Raw genomic sequence first — 18772 nt, 5'->3', positions numbered from 1 at the left:
TGTGGGCAGGGATGGGAAGGTGGATTTGTGGAAGTTTGATTTGTACAGGGTTGGGTTGTGAGGAATCTAAAGGTTGTGATCCCGGTGGTGGGGGGAACGATGATGTGGATGCGCCTTTACGTTGAGGTGAAGGCTCGTTCACTTCTCTCGATCGACGTTTACCTTCCCTGCCCTGTTCTTGAGAATTCAGCTGCCATGCCCTGCATCGAAGAGTCGGCCATTTTTCTTTCTGTTCCTCTCAAAGCAAGAAGACTCTTGTCTCAAAGGCAAAGCGACTTTATTGGAAATAAATACCAATAAATAGCGAATGGAGGCAAAAAATGATAAAATATTGTTAAAAACAAAGACACTGGAGAGTATTTATGAATATTTTCGAAGAAAATTCATCATTTCGTCATAGATGCGAAGTGAGAAAACTGGATGAATTTCTCGACGTCAACATCGCCAACATCTTTATTCAATGAATTTTTTAAGGTTCGTAACTTTATTCCCTTTATTCAATGGATTTTTTAGGGTTCGTAATTATTTTTTTACTTTTTTCCTTTCATTTTATTATTTCTATCCTTTTTTTGTAATTTTGTACCTGACAACATTTTCTGTTCTAAATTTGCCTCATTTTCCAACACTGAATTTTTTATTAATTCTCGTATTCCCTCCCTTTTTGTGATTACACGTTGTTTTTGACATATGTTTTTTTGTCAAAGTCCAAAAAACTATTTTACCAAAAAGCAGCTTTTTTGCTTTGTCGAAGAACAACTATTTTACACATCAAAAAAAGCATTTTTTTTCCCATTTGATACAAAATGTTTTTATGGAAAAAATATTGTTCAACAACAAAATTGAGAAGAAAAGTGATAAAATAAATTAAAATAAATTGACTGAAGTTTTTATAATTTTTTTTTTTTGTTAAAAAGTTATCGAAATTTTCGTGTGACTTAGCGTTAAATATGTATTTTAATTAATTGTTAATAATAATTTTGTTAACGACCACATTTTATTGGAAGATGATCATTTCTTTCATTATAAAAACTACGAAATAGTTTCTGGAATTTTTGAAGTTAGTATTTTATAAATATAGTTCGCAAGCGTTTCTTTCCTACAAAACAAATCGATTTTTTTAATTCCGCAAAAGTCCGTAACTTTGCTTGAAGTCGGTAAAAGTCCGTAATTTTGACAAAATGTCAGTAAAATCCGTAATTTGAAAAAGAACGAGAAGTTCGTAAATTGTACGATATAATTTGGGAAATTTTCGAGAAATTACAAATTACAATATTATTTTTTTGAAGTAAAGGGTATAGCCGGATAAGTATGCAAAAAGTGCCCCCGCATGTATTTAATTCATAATTTATCCATACATTCCTACCCACTTAAAGGTAACATTCTGAAATTTTGAACTCAAAATTCGCTTTTTTGGGGGAGTTATGGAGGGGGAAAGAAAAATCAAAAAATGCGTTTTTCTCGAAAACTACTGAACCGATTTTAATGAAATTTAAATATGTTATAAATGTCAACAAAACGGTTTAAAAAAAATTTTTTTGAATTTTTCAAAAAATTTTTTTTTTTTTTTTTTTTAAGAGCGACACCCGCCATTTTTTTACTATTTACTCGTTAAAGTATCTATTTTAAGAAAAAAAATTTTCCCAATTTTTTTTTGAGGTGCGTGATGGTGAAAAAAAATAAAAACCGCAAGTGGGTACAATGTACAGCTTAAATTTTGAAAAATCCATCATATTCTTTAAAAATTTGTTATTTCGAGTTATTTTTAGGTTTCCAATTATAAATCTACCATAGAATTTAAAATATTAAAAATGGCGCATAGTAAAAAAAATCAAAATTTTTTTTTTCAAAAACAAATCAAAAAAAATTTTTTTTGAAATTTTCATAATTTTTTTTTAGGGTTATTTTTTGAAGTGACCACTTTCTCTTTTGTTGTAAAAAGTACCTTATAGTGTCCCCTTTAACATATATTTTTTCCAAATTTTTAAAAAATATCGTTTTTGAGTAAAATGTCAAAAACCATGGTCATGCTATTTGTCACGTACGGAAATGCACATACATACATATGGACAATTTCATGTCATAGGGTATAGCCGGATAAGTATGGAAAAAGTGACCCAAATATATTTTTTCTATTCATTCCTACCCACAAAATAACTTTTTGAAATTTTTAACTCAAAATTTTGAGTTTTTTTAACTTATGGAGGGAAAAAAATCGAAAAACGCATTTTTCTCTAAAACTATTGTATGCATTTTAATGAGCTTTGGATATGTTGAAAAGACAATTAAAGAAATAAAAAAAAATTCCGAAAATCTGTTTTTTAAAAAATTTCATTTTGAAATTTTCAGAATAAAAATTTTTTGGTTCTATTAAAGTGACATTTTTATGTATTTTCTCATTTCAGTCTCTTATGTGTAACTACCCGGTACATTTTTATGTGGTTTGTAAATAGTTAATTTTAAAAAACCTGTCAAATTGTTTTGCAACTTATTACTAGTGGGTTATTGAGGTTGCTAAATACAAATTTGAAGTTGATATAAAAAAATATTTTTTAGACAAACAAAAAAATTTGGAAAATTTTAAAATAAAATTTTAGGATTTTTTGAGTTTTTTTACCGTGTCGCACTCTAAAATCATGTAAAACATTATTTTTTTAAAAGTAAGACTGTTAAAAATGTTAAATAAATAAAGTTTGATATACCGCTCCAATAATCCAAAAAGAAAAAATTTTTAAATGACAAAATAAAAATTTTTGGATCTTTCTTTGGAAATAATTTTTTTTTAATTTCAGACTTGTATTTAGAAAACCCCTGAGTATTAATTTGTAATTAAAGAATTAAATAATTAATTAACAATTCACATACTAAATAAAACTGTTCCGGGTAGGGTTTTTGAGTTTTTCACCGTGACACACACTGAAATCCTGTCAGGCAAAATTTTTTTATAAGAGACTGAAATGAGAAAATACATAAAAATGTCACTTTAATAGAACCAAAAAATTTTTATTCTGAAAATTTCAAAATGAAATTTTTTAAAAAACAGATTTTCGGAATTTTTTTTTATTTCTTTAATTGTCTTTTCAACATATCCAAAGCTCATTAAAATGCATACAATAGTTTTAGAGAAAAATGCGTTTTTCGATTTTTTTCCCTCCATAAGTTAAAAAAACTCAAAATTTTGAGTTAAAAATTTCAAAAAGTTATTTTGTGGGTAGGAATGAATAGAAAAAATATATTTGGGTCACTTTTTCCATACTTATCCGGCTATACCCTATGACATGAAATTGTCCATATGTATGTATGTGCATTTCCGTACGTGACAAATAGCATGACCATGGTTTTTGACATTTTACTCAAAAACGATATTTTTTAAAAATTTGGAAAAAATATATGTTAAAGGGGACACTATAAGGTACTTTTTACAACAAAAGAGAAAGTGGTCACTTCAAAAAATAACCCTAAAAAAAAATTATGAAAATTTCAAAAAAAATTTTTTTTGATTTGTTTTTGAAAAAAAAAATTTTGATTTTTTTTACTATGCGCCATTTTTAATATTTTAAATTCTATGGTAGATTTATAATTGGAAACCTAAAAATAACTCGAAATAACAAATTTTTAAAGAATATGATGGATTTTTCAAAATTTAAGCTGTACATTGTACCCACTTGCGGTTTTTATTTTTTTTCACCATCACGCACCTCAAAAAAAAATTGGGAAAATTTTTTTTCTTAAAATAGATACTTTAACGAGTAAATAGTAAAAAAATGGCGGGTGTCGCTCTTAAAAAAAAAAAAAAAAAAAATTTTTTGAAAAATTCAAAAAAATTTTTTTTAAACCGTTTTGTTGACATTTATAACATATTTAAATTTCATTAAAATCGGTTCAGTAGTTTTCGAGAAAAACGCATTTTTTGATTTTTCTTTCCCCCTCCATAACTCCCCCAAAAAAGCGAATTTTGAGTTCAAAATTTCAGAATGTTACCTTTAAGTGGGTAGGAATGTATGGATAAATTATGAATTAAATACATGCGGGGGCACTTTTTGCATACTTATCCGGCTATACCCTTTGTTAGAAATTTAATTATTTTCCGATTTTTAAAATAAATTTTATTGAAAAATCAATTATTTTCAGAATTTTGAAAAATATTCATTAAAAATTTAATTAGTTTCCAGTGTTTTAAATAAATTTATTTAAAATTTTCTTAAATAAATTTTTTTAAATTTAATTATTTTCAGATTTTTTAAATTTATTTATTTATTTATTCATTTTTTTAAAAATTCAATTATTTTAGATTTTTTAAATAAATTTTTTAGAAATTCAATTATTTTCAGATCTTTTAAATAAATTTTTTAAAAAATCAATTATTTTCAGATTTTTTAAATAAATTTTTTTAAAAATTTAATTATTTTTAGATTTTTTAAATACATTTTTTAAAACTCAATTATTTTTCAATGTTTTAAATAAATGTATTAAAATTCAATTATTTAAAAATTTTTTAAATACATTTTTTGAAAATTCAATTATTTTCAGATTTTTTAAATAAATTTTGTTGAAAATTCAATTATTTTCTGTTTTTTGAAATAAATTTCTTAAAAATTCAATTATTTTCCGATGTTTTAAATAAATGTATTAAAAATTCAATTATTTTCCGATTTTTTAAATAAATTTAGTTGAAAATTCAATTATTTTCCGATTTTTTAAATAAATTTTGTTGAAAATTCAATTATTTTCTGTTTTTTGAAATAAATTTCTTAAAAATTCAATTATTTTCCGATGTTTTAAATAAATGTATTAAAAATTCAATTATTTTCCGATTTTTTAAATAAATTTAGTTGAAAATTCAATTATTTTCCGATTTTTTAAATAAATTTTGTTGAAAATTCAATTATTTTCTGTTTTTTGAAATAAATTTCTTAAAAATTCAATTATTTTCCGATGTTTTAAATAAATGTATTAAAAATTCAATTATTTTCCGATTTTTTAAATAAATTTAGTTGAAAATTCAATTATTTTCCGATTTTTTAAATAAATTTTGTTGAAAATTCAATTATTTTCTGTTTTTTGAAATAAATTTCTTAAAAATTCAATTATTTTCCGATGTTTTAAATAAATGTATTAAAAATTCAATTATTTTCCGATTTTTTAAATAAATTTAGTTGAAAATTCAATTATTTTCCGATTTTTTAAATAAATTTTGTTGAAAATTCAATTATTTTCTGTTTTTTGAAATAAATTTCTTAAAAATTTAATTATTTTCCGGTGTTTTAAATAAATGTATTAAAAATTCAATTATTTTGCGATGTTTTAAATTAATTTATTAAGAATTTAATTTTTTAAAAATTTTGAATTTTTATAGAAAATTTAATTATTTTTAGATTTTTTAAATAAATTTTTTGAAAATTCAATTATTTTCCGATGTTTTAAATAAATTTATTAAAAATTCAATTGATTAAAAGTTTTTTAAATAAATTTTTTGAAATTTTAATTATTTTCAGATTTTTTAAATAAATTTTTTTGAAAATTCAATTATTTTCAGTTTTTTGAAATCAATTTCTTAAGAATTCAATTATTTTCCGATGTTTTAAATAAATTTTTTGAAAATTCAATTATTTTCCGATATTTTAAATTAATTTATTAAGAATTGAAGGTTTTAAAAATTTTGAATTTTCATAGAGAATTCAATTAGTTTCAGGAAAAAATGACACTTTTTTGAATAAAGTGCAAATTTCCGAAATGGCTCGGTTTTAAAAAATTATTTGTACTAGTATAACTTTTCCTAGAAAAAGAAAATGGTCTTAAGGTTTAATTCGATCAAAAATAATCATTTTTATCTAAAATTGCACAGTTTTTGGAAAAATGGCACCTTCTTTTAAAAAAGGGCTCTTTTCCGAAAAGGCCCTTTATTTGAAAATTATTTGTAATTCATTTTTGAAACATAAGATAATTTTTCCCACCAAAAAGAGAATGGTCTTCAAGATTAATTAGATCGGAATTTATAATTTCATTTAAAAATTACACTTTTTTTAAAAAAATGGCACTTTTTAAAAAAGGTCTCATTTTTTAAAATTAAACCTAATTATAAATCCAAATGAATTAAGTGCGATTCCATGGGAGATTTTAGTTTTTTCGGAGTAAGTAAACCAATTGCAATGAAACTTAGGAATTTCAATCTACACATAAAAAGAAACATTTTCACCAAATATTACGTCAAAATATTCAGTAGTTTTTGAGATGTCAAAATTTTGGAAAAATTTTGAAATCGTTATATCTTCTTTCCATCTTAACCAAATCACTTAATTCTTTTTGGAAAAAATTCAGCATAAAAAAACGAAAACATTTTTTATATTATGTTTATAAAAAATTTTTATAAACAAAAAAGTTATTAAATAATAATTGAATAACTTTTGCACGACTAAACGAAATTGAATGAGGCAAACACTAAACAAATCTTCACTGTGGTTTTTTTAAGGTTCCGAAAAAAACATGGTACATCACGAAACATTTCTATACAATATTTTAATATTTTTGTTCACTTTTAAGCGTAAACATTAGAAGTTTCTGCTACTTTACGTGCAAATTCAGATGCGCGCGCAGACCTCTCTCTCTGAAACCGGAAATTCGTAGATAATTAGAAAGAGAGGTCTGCGCGCGCATCTGAATTTGCACGTAAAGTAGCAGAAACTTCTAATGTTTACGCTTAAAAGTGAACAAAAATATTAAAATATTGTATAGAAATGTTTCGTGATGTACCATGTTTTTTTCGGAACCTTAAAAAAACCACAGTGAAGATTTGTTTAGTGTTTGCCTCATTCAATTTCGTTTAGTCGTGCAAAAGTTATTCAATTATTATTTAATAACTTTTTTGTTTATAAAAATTTTTTATAAACATAATATAAAAAATGTTTTCGTTTTTTTATGCTGAATTTTTTCCAAAAAGAATTAAGTGATTTGGTTAAGATGGAAAGAAGATATAACGATTTCAAAATTTTTCCAAAATTTTGACATCTCAAAAACTACTGAATATTTTGACGTAATATTTGGTGAAAATGTTTCTTTTTATGTGTAGATTGAAATTCCTAAGTTTCATTGCAATTGGTTTACTTACTCCGAAAAAACTAAAATCTCCCATGGAATCGCACTTAATTTTTTCCAAAATTGACTTTTTTTGTTAAAATGGCACTTTTATTTTAAATTGGGCTCTTTTTCGAAAAAGAGTGATTCTTAAAGGCTATTTAAACTTCATCTCTGATACATCAAATAACTTTTTCTTCATAAAAAGAAAAATGTTCTTGAATTTTAATTCGATAAAATATAATAATCTTTATCCAAAATTATACTGTTTTTAGAAAAATGGCACTTTTTTAAAATCCATTTATTTGAAAACCATTTGTAATTCATTTTTGAAACATAAATTAATTTTTCTCACGAAAAAGTAAAAAGTCTTCAAGCTTAATTAGATTCGAATTAATAATTTTATTTAAAAATTGCACTTTAAGAAAAAAATGTCACCTTTTCAAAAAATGGTACGTTTTTAAAAAAGGGTTAATTTTCGAAAATTAAACCTAATTAGATCCAAATTAATTATTTTATTCTAAAATTGACATTTTTTTAAAATGGCACTTTTTTTTTAAAAAAATGGTCTTGAAATTTAATTAGATAAAAATAATAATTCTAGTAAAAAATTGCCTTTTTATTAAAAGTGGGCTTTTGAACAACTTTTTGTACTTTATCACTGAACAATAAAATAATTTTCTTAGAAAGAAGAAAGTGGTCTGGAAGCTTAATTAGATTCGATTTAATAATAATTATATCCAAAAAGAGCACTTTTCAAAAAAAACTAAGAATTTGATAGTTTTTTTTTAAATAATTAAATTCTTTCAAAAAATTTCGTTATTTATATGCAAATAATTAAATTTTCCCGCGGAAAGTTTTATTAAAATTTTTTGAAAATAGTATAGGGGAATAGGTTTAATTGTGGGGATCTTTTGGTTTTTGACTCATTTCGGTCAAAAGTTTTACCGAACCTCTTCCTCTATTTAATTATTTAGCTAATAAAATTGTATTTATTTAATTTTGAATCTTGAATTACTTATTATTCAGAAAATAAAATTATTTAAATTTTTTTAAAATTTTAATTTAGATAGTAACAATACTTAAGTTAAATACCGCGTTTCGCGCAAAGAATTTGATATTATAATAGTAAAAATAATAACAATTTTTTACATTTTGTATAATATGTATTTTTTTTGGACATTCAGTAAATTACATAATATATGATTTTATATAAAAGTACAAAAAATTAACGATTAACATATATTTTATGCGTATAGAAAGATACAGTTGATAACAACAATTTCTTTATAAATATAAATGTAAATATAAATGTAAATTAAATATAAATTAAATATAATCTTAAATTTAATTTAAATATAAATTAAATATAAATAAATAAATAGAAATATATATATATATACATGTGTGTGAAAAACATATTATAATAACATCAATCTTGACATTGATCCGAATGCATGTTGTGTCCGTGACATACGTCGAAATATAAAGGACAAGACCTCATTTAATTTCTCCTCGACTCCTAATACAAAACTCTTTACGAGGAATTTGTGTGCATTGCAGTAAAAACCGCAATGCGCTCATAAAAAAAAAAATAAAAAAAAACTTTTTTTAAAACATTGGCTCAGTTGCCAACAAAATTTAACAAAATTGTAAAAACATTGCTTTGTTAATCGTTTTAAACGGCACGTAATTTGGCTTATTTCGTGTAAATACTTTCGCGATGAAAATTCACGGACATTTCGATTATGTTTTGCAATCATATATATATTTACATTTTTAAGGGCGGCAAGCCAAAGAGATTCGTTGAATGAGATAAGCGCGCGCAATTGTTATATTTTGTTTAAAGTACACAAGGTTTTTTCAATAGTCGCTTTACCCTTGTTTTCCTTATCGCACTTATTTTATAATTTCTCGTCACATAATTATGTCCTGTGCATTCTGCAAATTGTCAATTTCTTTTTTTTCTCTCTTTTAATTATAAAACACGCTAACTTTATTCACACGTGTCTGTAGATAAAATTAGTTTCAAATTAATATACTGTGTAAAGATAATAATAACAATCATATAATAAACACAACGTTTTTATTACACTGGAACCCCCGAAATTTGGACTCCCGAACTTTGGATTGTTTTGACATAGAGTATAGACAAAGTAGAGTGAGGGGTCGGCGGGAAGCGCGGACAAACGTTGAACTAGAAGCAGTAGCGTCTGTATAAAGTGTACCGTTTTGTGGCTCTTTTGAAAAACTTGTTAATAAATTGAATCTTGTGAATCAGTTGTTAATTATAAATATAAAAAATTGAAAACAATGTTTTTCAATTATGTTTTAATAAATTGACAACAAAATTGTCATTGAATATGTAATATTCATTAAGCGCATCTTCGTTTTAATGAAGCGTACGGCCCTGAATATTTATACTTTCAGTCGTCATGGTGTCCCCTCCGAACTTTGGACACCATTACATTGCAGTCCAAATTTCGGGGGTTCCAGTGTATTAAAAAGTTGCAAAATTTATTTTTTTATAAAATAGAAACAGACAAATTTGCAAGAAAAATATTTTGACACTTGTAACTCCCTTACATAATTGATTTTTTTTAAAAAAAAGTCAAAAGTAACAAATTTTGTAAATTACAATTTTTAAATGATTTTAAAAACTGAAATTTTTTGAAAATTTCGAAATTAGAAAAAAATAATAAAACAATAATATAATATATCTATATTATATAATATATATAAATATTATAAAAAGATTTCGCCGCCGGATTCAGTGTTTTGAAGTCAAAGGTCAAAAGTCAAAGATCAAAGATCATAGGTCAAGAGACGAACATAACCTCAAAATCAGGTCAAAATGATAGGTCAGAAAGCAAAAAAAACCTCAAAATTAGGTCAGAAAGCAAACATAACCTCAAAATAAGGCAGAAATGATAGGTTAGAGCAAACATAACCTCAAAATCAGGTCAGAATGATGTGTTAGAGAGCAAATATATCCTCAATATACTCAAAAGACAGAGGGCAAACATAACCTCAAAATTATTTTTAATTTATTACCAATTTAATTTGGCATTTAATTCAAATATAATATTACTTTCATATAATTTGATTGTAAAAATATAAAAATCTCCTTAAAATTTTGATTCAATTATCACAAATTACTGTTAATTAACAAAGATTCACAAATTTAAAAATGAAAATAATTTAATATTTAAATAATTCGTTTTGTAAAATTAATAAATAAAAATTTATTTAAAATAAATTTTATAAAAATTTAAAGAATTTGCAAATATTTCAATAGTGAAAACAGAAAATTCAATGTTCCAAAGTTATAAATTGAAAATTAAATATTCTTTAAATATAATTCATATAATACTCAAGTTATTCAAACAATTGTAGTTAAAAAAATTCTCAAAATACAATTTAAAAAATTTTTTTTTAATTTTTTAAAATAATCGCATTTTTGAAAAGTTTTAATTAAAAATTCTTTAAATCACTAAAATTCCTAAAGAAGATTATAATAATAGATAAAACATCTATAAGAATGATTATAATTATTATTTACGGAATTGTTTTAAAATTTGTAAAATAAGTTAATTTTTAAAAAAAAATTACAAGTTCAATTCTGAAAATAATTTAAATTTATAAAGAATTTTTATTAAATTAAATAATAATAGAACTTTTTTTCTGAAATTCGATTAGAAAATTTTAATATAATTGAATTTTTAAGAAATATTTAGATAAAAGTTTAAGAATAATTAAATTTTTCATTGATTTGTTTGACAAATTTTAAAGTAATTAAATGTTTTGAAGAATTTAAATTAAAAGTTCTTATAATAATTTAATTTTTAAAATGATATGCGATAAAATTTTTAGAAAAACAGTTGAAGTTTTAAATAGTTTTTGTAAAATGAAATCATGAAAAAATTGAATTTATTAAACCAAAGTGGTTATATGATTTCAAAAAGAAATTAATTTTTTTAATGAAATTTTTAAAAAATTTCTCAATGCATTACATTCTTTAATTTAATTAGATGAACATTTTTTTAATATTCTCCATTTTTCGAACAACTTTAGATAAAAATTTGAAAAAAAAATTTAATTTAGGAGAACCATTCATAAATATAACCATAACATGCTCTAACAGTGTTAATAAACCCTATACTATTAAAAATATATTTTATAATTGTTAGTTTTGTAATTTTCTTCTCCTTCTCTAATTTTTTCATACATTTATTTACTATAAATTTTATTTCGTTATTATAACGATATTTTTTTAGGTTTAATTCTGCAGTGATCGAAACAATTTCTGCAAACACTATTGAATCTGATAATAGTAAAACATTTAGAAATTTATCAGCTAATATCTTATGGTCTTCGTATTTTAATAATTTATTAATAAATTCTATGAGTATAATATTTTCTGACCAACTATGCTCATTAATTTTGTTTTTAATTTCAATATTAATTGATTTAACAATTTCTAATTTTTTGTAAAAATCATCGCAATGAATAGCTTCTCTCAATTTTTTTTTAATATTTATTAAATTTTGCATTTTCTCCAATACAGAAGTATTATTATCTACTTCTTCTATCTTCGGTTCAATTTCTATTTCATCCTCTATTTGTATAATAGGGTCTTCCAATTCTTGAATTATGAGTTTAATATTTGTTTCCTCCTCTATTTCTGTATTATTTTTTAATAATAATTTTATTTCCTCAACCTTGATCTGGCAGAGAGCAGTAATAGACATTTGTATATCATTAAAAGATATTTTTGATATTAATTTGTCCCTGACAAGGGCTAAGGAATTCTTTAAGGGCTCTGAAATACTAGGACGTAGTTCCTGAAGAGTATTTTTTGGAATGCTTGGGGAATTTTCAATGACAGAAAAAATATTTACATCAATGGCTGAAGTGTCATTGGAAACGAGAGGTTTTTTAAAGAAAGCTACGCGGTTTTCATCAATTACATAATTAATAAATTGTTTTAAAATTTGTGATATGTCCGGGCTGGCTAAAAATTGATACGTTAATTTTTTTTTTATAAACTCTATATCTTCGACACTATTTGGTACCTTTAAGAAAATTACTGATATTGCTTCAAAACTTGTTTTCATTCTGCTACCCAATAAACATTCGACAGCTTTTAAGGCTGTCAGGAAATGTTTAATATCGTGACGGTGAATGTCGACAACTAAAACGACTTTTAGAGATTTAACATTTTGCAGCAATGTATAGAGATAGAATGCAGTAGTGATGTCTTGTACTACTCCTCGATAATTACAGAAGTCTGGGGCATCCCAGGCGACTAAATTATTCGATGTCCACCTTGTGGGTATTGTGGTTTTTGATGTTGTTTCTGCTTTGACTATTGTCACTGGCTGAACTCGCGTCACTCGCGCGGCTTTCAGGGTGCTATTTCCAAAGGTTGCTCCGATGCAAAGCACCACGTTCTCTTCTTTAACTTGCCTGGTCATGTATTCCGATTCTTGGAGCGCTCTCCTCAATGTCATTAAATCTTTTTCGCTCGACATTTTTAACAATATTAAAATAGTCTTTCCTGATGTCAGTTGTCCAATAGATAAGTACCAGGTTGCTGTTGATGCTGTTCTACAACATGAAAAATTGAATTAACCACTTGAACAGCATGGCATAAAGATTTAGGCATTTTTGCCGCTTCTATAACATTTTCGATCATCGAAGATGCCTCGCTTCGGAGGAACTCCCGCAAATTCTTTATAGAAGTTTTAAAAAAAATTATTTTTATAAATAAACTATGTGAAAATAAAATTTAAAGTAACCTTTATCAGTTCTAATTCAGTTCAAATTAGTTATTCAGGGGTTTTTGTTAGATTTTTAAAATTCAAATTGTCGGATTAAAAAATTTTTATTTTCGTCTGATTCAGTTCAAATTTGTTACGTAGGGGTTTTCAGGGTCGCTAATTGCGAATCAGAATTTGGATTTTCAAAATTCAATTTTCATAAGGAAATAATTTGCATTATTTCTATTTCTTAATTACAATTGATTTAATAGAATTCAAGGCTTTTATAAATAAAGAAAAAATAAGAAGTTTATAAATTTTCTATGTCAATTACAAATTTGAATGAAAAATGAAATTTGTTTACAATTGAATTTTACGAAATTTCGATTATTTGGAAGTTTTTCAATTAGATATTATATTAGAAAATAAATAATTTATTGAATAATTGAATGTTTCTTGAAATTGAAATCTTTTTAAAATTAATTTTAAAATTTTAAAATTCTAACAAGCAATATAATTTTATAATAGTTCTTCAAGAATTAAAAGATTGAAAAAGAAATTATTGTCAAAAATAGAAAAAATTAAAGAAAAAATTCTTGGTAATTTCATAGTTTATAAGGCAAACAAAAGATCCCGAAATTCAGAGTTTTCTATAATAAATACTTAAAACTTAATTTTTTTCAGTACTTTATACACGGAGCATTCCAGGCCAAATCGGAAATTATTTTGCTTTTGTATCTCAAATTTTTTTTAAACATTTTTTTTCTAGTACTCTTTGAAATGAGCTACCTTGATTTTTTCAAATTTTTTCATAATGCGGTTCAGGAGATACAGATTTTTGAAAAATGATGTTTTTTACGTAAATTTTTTTTTAAATGCTCATAACTCGGTCAAAAATTGACCAAATTGGACGTTTTTATAATGAAAAGTTTTGTCTTCACGTGTAGTTTTCAATAAAAAATTTTAAAAAATTTTTTAAATAATTTACGATAAGATTTTAAAATTTTTTAAATAAAATTTCATTTTTAACAATCTATGTATCAATCGATTTTTTTCAAAATTTTTTGTAAGAAACTAGCACTAAATTAAAAATTTTAAATAAATAGATCCCATCGTTTGCTCACAATCGGACAAGGCTTAAAAATTGTTAATTTAGTGCTAGTTTCCTACAAAAAATTTTGAAACAAATCGATCGATACATACATTGTTAAAAATGAAATTTTATTTGAAAAATTTTATCGTAAATTATTTAAAATTTTTTAAAATTTGTTATTAAAAACTACGCGTGAAAACAAAACTTTTCATTATAAAAACGTCCAATTTGATCAATTTTTGACCAAGTTATGAGCATTTAAAAAAAAATTTACGTAAAAAACATCATTTTTCAAAAATCTGTATCTCCTGAACCGCTTTATAAAAAAATTTGAAAAAAATCAAGGTAGCTCATTTCAAAGAGTACTGAAAGAAAAAAATGTTTAAAAAAAATTTGAGATGCAAAAGCAAAATAATTTCCGATTTGGCCTGGAATGCCCCATATACTAATATATACATGAAATAAAAATGTGTAAAAGTTTTTTCAAAATTTTTTGAGTTACCTCTTATTCAAAATTTTGGTCGGTTTTTCAAAAAAGGCACATAACTCTTTTTCTTGTTAACCAATTAAGGTAATTTTTTTCGGAAAATACTCATAATAAGAAGTTTTTTTTGACCGAAAAAAAATTTTAAATAATTTTGAAAAAAAATATTCTCGATATAAATTATTTTTTTTGTAATTTGAATTAAAAAAAATATTTCAAAGATTTTTTTTCTTTAAAAAGCGCGAATACGAATGTTTTGAGCTCTTTGGAAGCCAATTTTGGTCAATCAAAAAAAAAAATTTCTACTTTTCAAGTATTTACATTTTCAAGTATTATCACAGCTTATTAGAGTAATTTTAATTCTCCTTTTTTCTCTTCTTTTGACGAATTTTAATAACATTTTTTGAAGAATTTGATTAAAATTGTATTAAAAATATTAAAATAATTGAAATTCTGCGATAAGTTTTAATAATTATAAAAAAAATTAAAGTCTTGCAACGATTATTATTAAAATTTAAAAAAAAATTGAATTATTTCGGATAAATTTCAAAAAAAAAAAAATTGTAAATTATTGAATTCCTCTGAAATTTTTATTATTTTTGAAAGTAATTGAATTTTTGCGAAGAACTTGATAAAAAAAAATTTTAACTAATTGAAATCTTTGGGAAAATTTTACTAAATTAGTAGATATTGAAAATCATTTAATTAAGGAAAATTTTTGAAAATAATTGAAATTTTGACAAGAATTTTTTAACATAATATTGAATTTTTGCGAAAAATTTTATTACTTTTGAAAATAATAAATTGAATTTCTCCAATTACTTCTAACTTTTCCAAAATTCAATTTTTTTTAGTATTTTAACTAAAATTCTTTTATAAATCCATTATCGTTAATAATTAATTAAATATTCTGATAGGTAAGTTAAAGTATAGAGAGAGTGGTCCTAAGTTGTCCGCCTAAGCAAATTGGTCGAAAATGTTATCAAAATGGGATTTAATCACTTCGGCAAGTATATATTAGTGTTCAGAGATCGTTTTGCTATAATTTTGTGGTATTTAGAACGTTATGGAATGGCTTTTGTAGTCTTAATACAATAAATAGTGAAAAGCAGCATTTTGGACATTTCAGAAATAGCGGTCCTAAGTTGGTCACCCCCTGGTCCTAAGTTGGCCACCACTTTTTTTCGCTTGTGTATAAGGAAGAAATGCATATTCTTTTTAATTACGCAGAAATTTAACAAATTTGATACATTTAGAAGAATAAAAACGCATTATTTAACTATTTTTGTTTAGAAAATGAAGCATTATTTTATTTCATTTATTAGCAGTGGTGGATGGCTGTGGAGACAGGCCTTTTTGTACTATGTGTTTTCTAATGTTTTTTAAACCATTTTTTTTGTTTTTTGTCTTTGTTTAATTCCTACGTTACACTTTTACGGTCTTTCTCGTGATGAAAAACACAAAAAAGAAGTAAAACATAAATAAAAACAAACAAAAACAATAGGTGGCCAACTTAGGACCACTGTAGATTTTTACAAGTTTCAAATTATTACGCTAATAAAAAAAATGTAATTAAAAAATCAACAGTACCTCTTATTACAACATTAAATAAAGGAACTAGCGCACACACTCATTTAGAAATTTTTAATTATTTATCTCTTGTAGCTGCTCTCGAAAAAACAAGAAAAATTAAATTTTTTTGGTCGTAAAAAATATTATTGTCCTCACAATGCGTAGAAGAATATTATATTATAATTAGGTCCATAAATTATATCATGGTTTATCAATATATCATACCTCAAAATTATAGATTCGTCCAGTATACCATCTCCGAGAAATGCAGGGTGGCGAACGTAGGCCCACGGCCAACTTAGGGCCACGCTCCCCTACCTAAAACAAGTAATTTATAATTTGTAAACATTAATTTATAAACATATGTGTCCTAGAACAGTTATAGAGTTAAATAAATAAAAATTTCAAAATAAAAAAAAAATTTGGATTTATTTCACGTGAGTGGTTTTCTTTTTTTACCACGTAGTTGCCTAATGTCAAATAAATAATTTTCAAACATAAAAATCCGAAAAATACGAAAAATTAAAAAAAAACATGGGAAAAATGCACTTAACATTTAGCCCCACCCATTATTTAATATTTAGCCCTAGGGTGCGTTTTTAGCTTTAACAACAAATATAAAAAAATCTGACTAAAGATATTTAGCAAATACTTTTAGGTATCTCTTCAGGGGATCCGAATAATGAAGTAAAAAAATCGCGGTGAGAATAAATGAAAAAAATATACTTAAAAGTTGATATTTTCTTTTACGAAAAAATTTTCAAAAGTAGGGTGAAAAAAAAAATTTAAATATTGACACCACAAAAATAAACAGAATGTCACTCAACTACGGACATTTATTTAGAATGGTAAGACCCTTCTATAATCAAATCTATATCTATAATCAAATTTAAAAATTGCTTTACAATATGGCAATCGTTTATTAGGTAGTACTTTATATAAATATTAACAAAATATTGCTTACTAATAATTTCATAAATTAAAAGTCACTAAGAAATATATTATAACTTTATGTTCATAAAATAATTAATGCATTTTAAATAAAATGTCCATTTACCGCCATTTTAATAAGAACACTCAATTACACTCGCTCGCAATCGGGTGTAATAAAATAGGGAAAAGTGCAGAGGCTTCTAGGGAGTTAGGTGTACACTATTGCGTCACTTCTGGTAACGAGAACGCCGTAGTACACTACGGCGTTCTCGTTACACTTTTGTACAAAGTGTAGAAAGTGTAGCTAGCGAGAACAAACCTAATATCGTAAGTAACACGAGAAAATTATTTTATGGAAAAACTAACGAAAGTTTTAGGTAGACAGTATGCACTAGGTGTCAATTTGACGTTTTCCACGGGTATTTTTTTCTTAAGGCCAGGTTACCCTGAAAAACGTGAATTTTTTCAATACATTTTATTTATAATACAAAAAATGTTAAGTAATAAATTTTTTTACATATGATAGTACATACATTAAATTACTTAAAAAAATTTTTTTTTTTTTTCAAAATGGCGGTCTTGAAAATGGCTGCTGAAAGTTATCTACATTCGTAGATGGATGACACTCTCATTTCAAAACTATTGCACTTATCGATATGAACCAAACGGCATTTTATTCTATAGATGTCTGGCTATGGCCTCAAGCAGAACCAGAAATATTCATTATTATTTAAAAAAGTTATAAACAATTAAAAGTTTTAAAAAAAGGTTGAAAAAATTCAAAAGTCAGCCATTTTGTTCTTTTTCATTGAAAATTTTTAATTCTGCTTGAGGCCATAGCCAGACATCTATAGAGTAAAATGCCGTTTGGTTCATATCGATAAGTGCAATAGTTTTGAAATGAGAGTGTCATCCATCTACGAATGTAGATAACTTTCAGCAGCCATTTTCAAGACCGCCATTTTGAAAAAAAAAAAAATTTTTTTAAGTAATTTCATGTATGTACTATCACATGTAAAAAAATTTATTACTTAACATTTTTTGTATTATAAATAAAATGTATTGAAAAAAATCACGTTTTTCAGGGTAACCTGGCCTTAATGGAAAAATTATGTTAAATTGTACTCACGCGAGATGTATTATTCAATAATGAACAATAATAAACGCTCATTAAACAATATTATTAACAATTAAATAAACTACTACTTTAAATTACTAACCTGATTTTTAACGATGCAAAAAAGGTGTGGTGTTTCGACAGGCTTCCGACAAATGAATCATACCGATACCGGTTTTTTTATTTTATACTAAAATTATGCTGGAATTGAAATGAGTCAGAAGGTTCTAGAAATTTCGCGAACTTTTCATAAAGGTACTGCCACAGCTCGCTGCTGCGTGCGCAGGCAGCTGAGATACAATGAGAGTGAGGGAGAAAAATCATGAATTTGAATTTTCTTTCTCCCTTACTCTCATTGTATCTCAGCTGCCTGCGCACGCAGCAGCGAGCTGTGGCAGTACCTTTATGTAATTAAAAAACGCAACTGCGCTTGCGCTACAAAAATTCTCTCATTGGTAGAACTCGCTTGGCGGGCTCGTTCGTGAAAATCGCGGGAGAGTTCAATAGACTTTTTCATTTAAGCGCGAAAATTTGAATGACGCCTTAAGTAACACTTTAATAAATATTAATACGCAGACAGTAATTAAAATATAGTAACTGTGATTAACATTATAAAACATTTATTTACTCATATTATTTAAAATTAATAATTGTAAATAAATTAAAAAAATTATTGAAGGTTTTTTAATTTATAATTAAATGTTAAATCCTACTGTTTTCATAAAATTCCCAAACAAAATTCA

At 24.7% G+C, this 18772-nt stretch overlaps 1 protein-coding gene across 1 annotated transcript in view; it reads left to right on the top strand.

The window, feature by feature from the left end:
* The first annotated feature begins 254 nt into the window (after positions 1-254).
* LOC122512628 (potassium voltage-gated channel subfamily H member 6) overlaps positions 255-18772 on the top strand; it is a 240637-nt gene continuing 222119 nt past the window's right edge. Inside the window, exon 1 of the mRNA XM_043628562.1 lies at positions 255-474. Coding sequence (XP_043484497.1) covers positions 461-474 — 14 coding nt within the window. The 5' untranslated portion in view covers positions 255-460. The remainder of the gene's footprint in view (positions 475-18772) is intronic.

The sequence above is a fragment of the Leptopilina heterotoma genome, unplaced genomic scaffold (assembly GCF_015476425.1).
Source record: "Leptopilina heterotoma isolate Lh14 unplaced genomic scaffold, ASM1547642v1 Lhet_123, whole genome shotgun sequence".
Taxonomy (NCBI): domain Eukaryota; kingdom Metazoa; phylum Arthropoda; class Insecta; order Hymenoptera; family Figitidae; genus Leptopilina; species Leptopilina heterotoma.
Note: the sequence above shows the minus strand (reverse complement) of the source record. Positions and strands in the feature narration are given on the sequence as shown.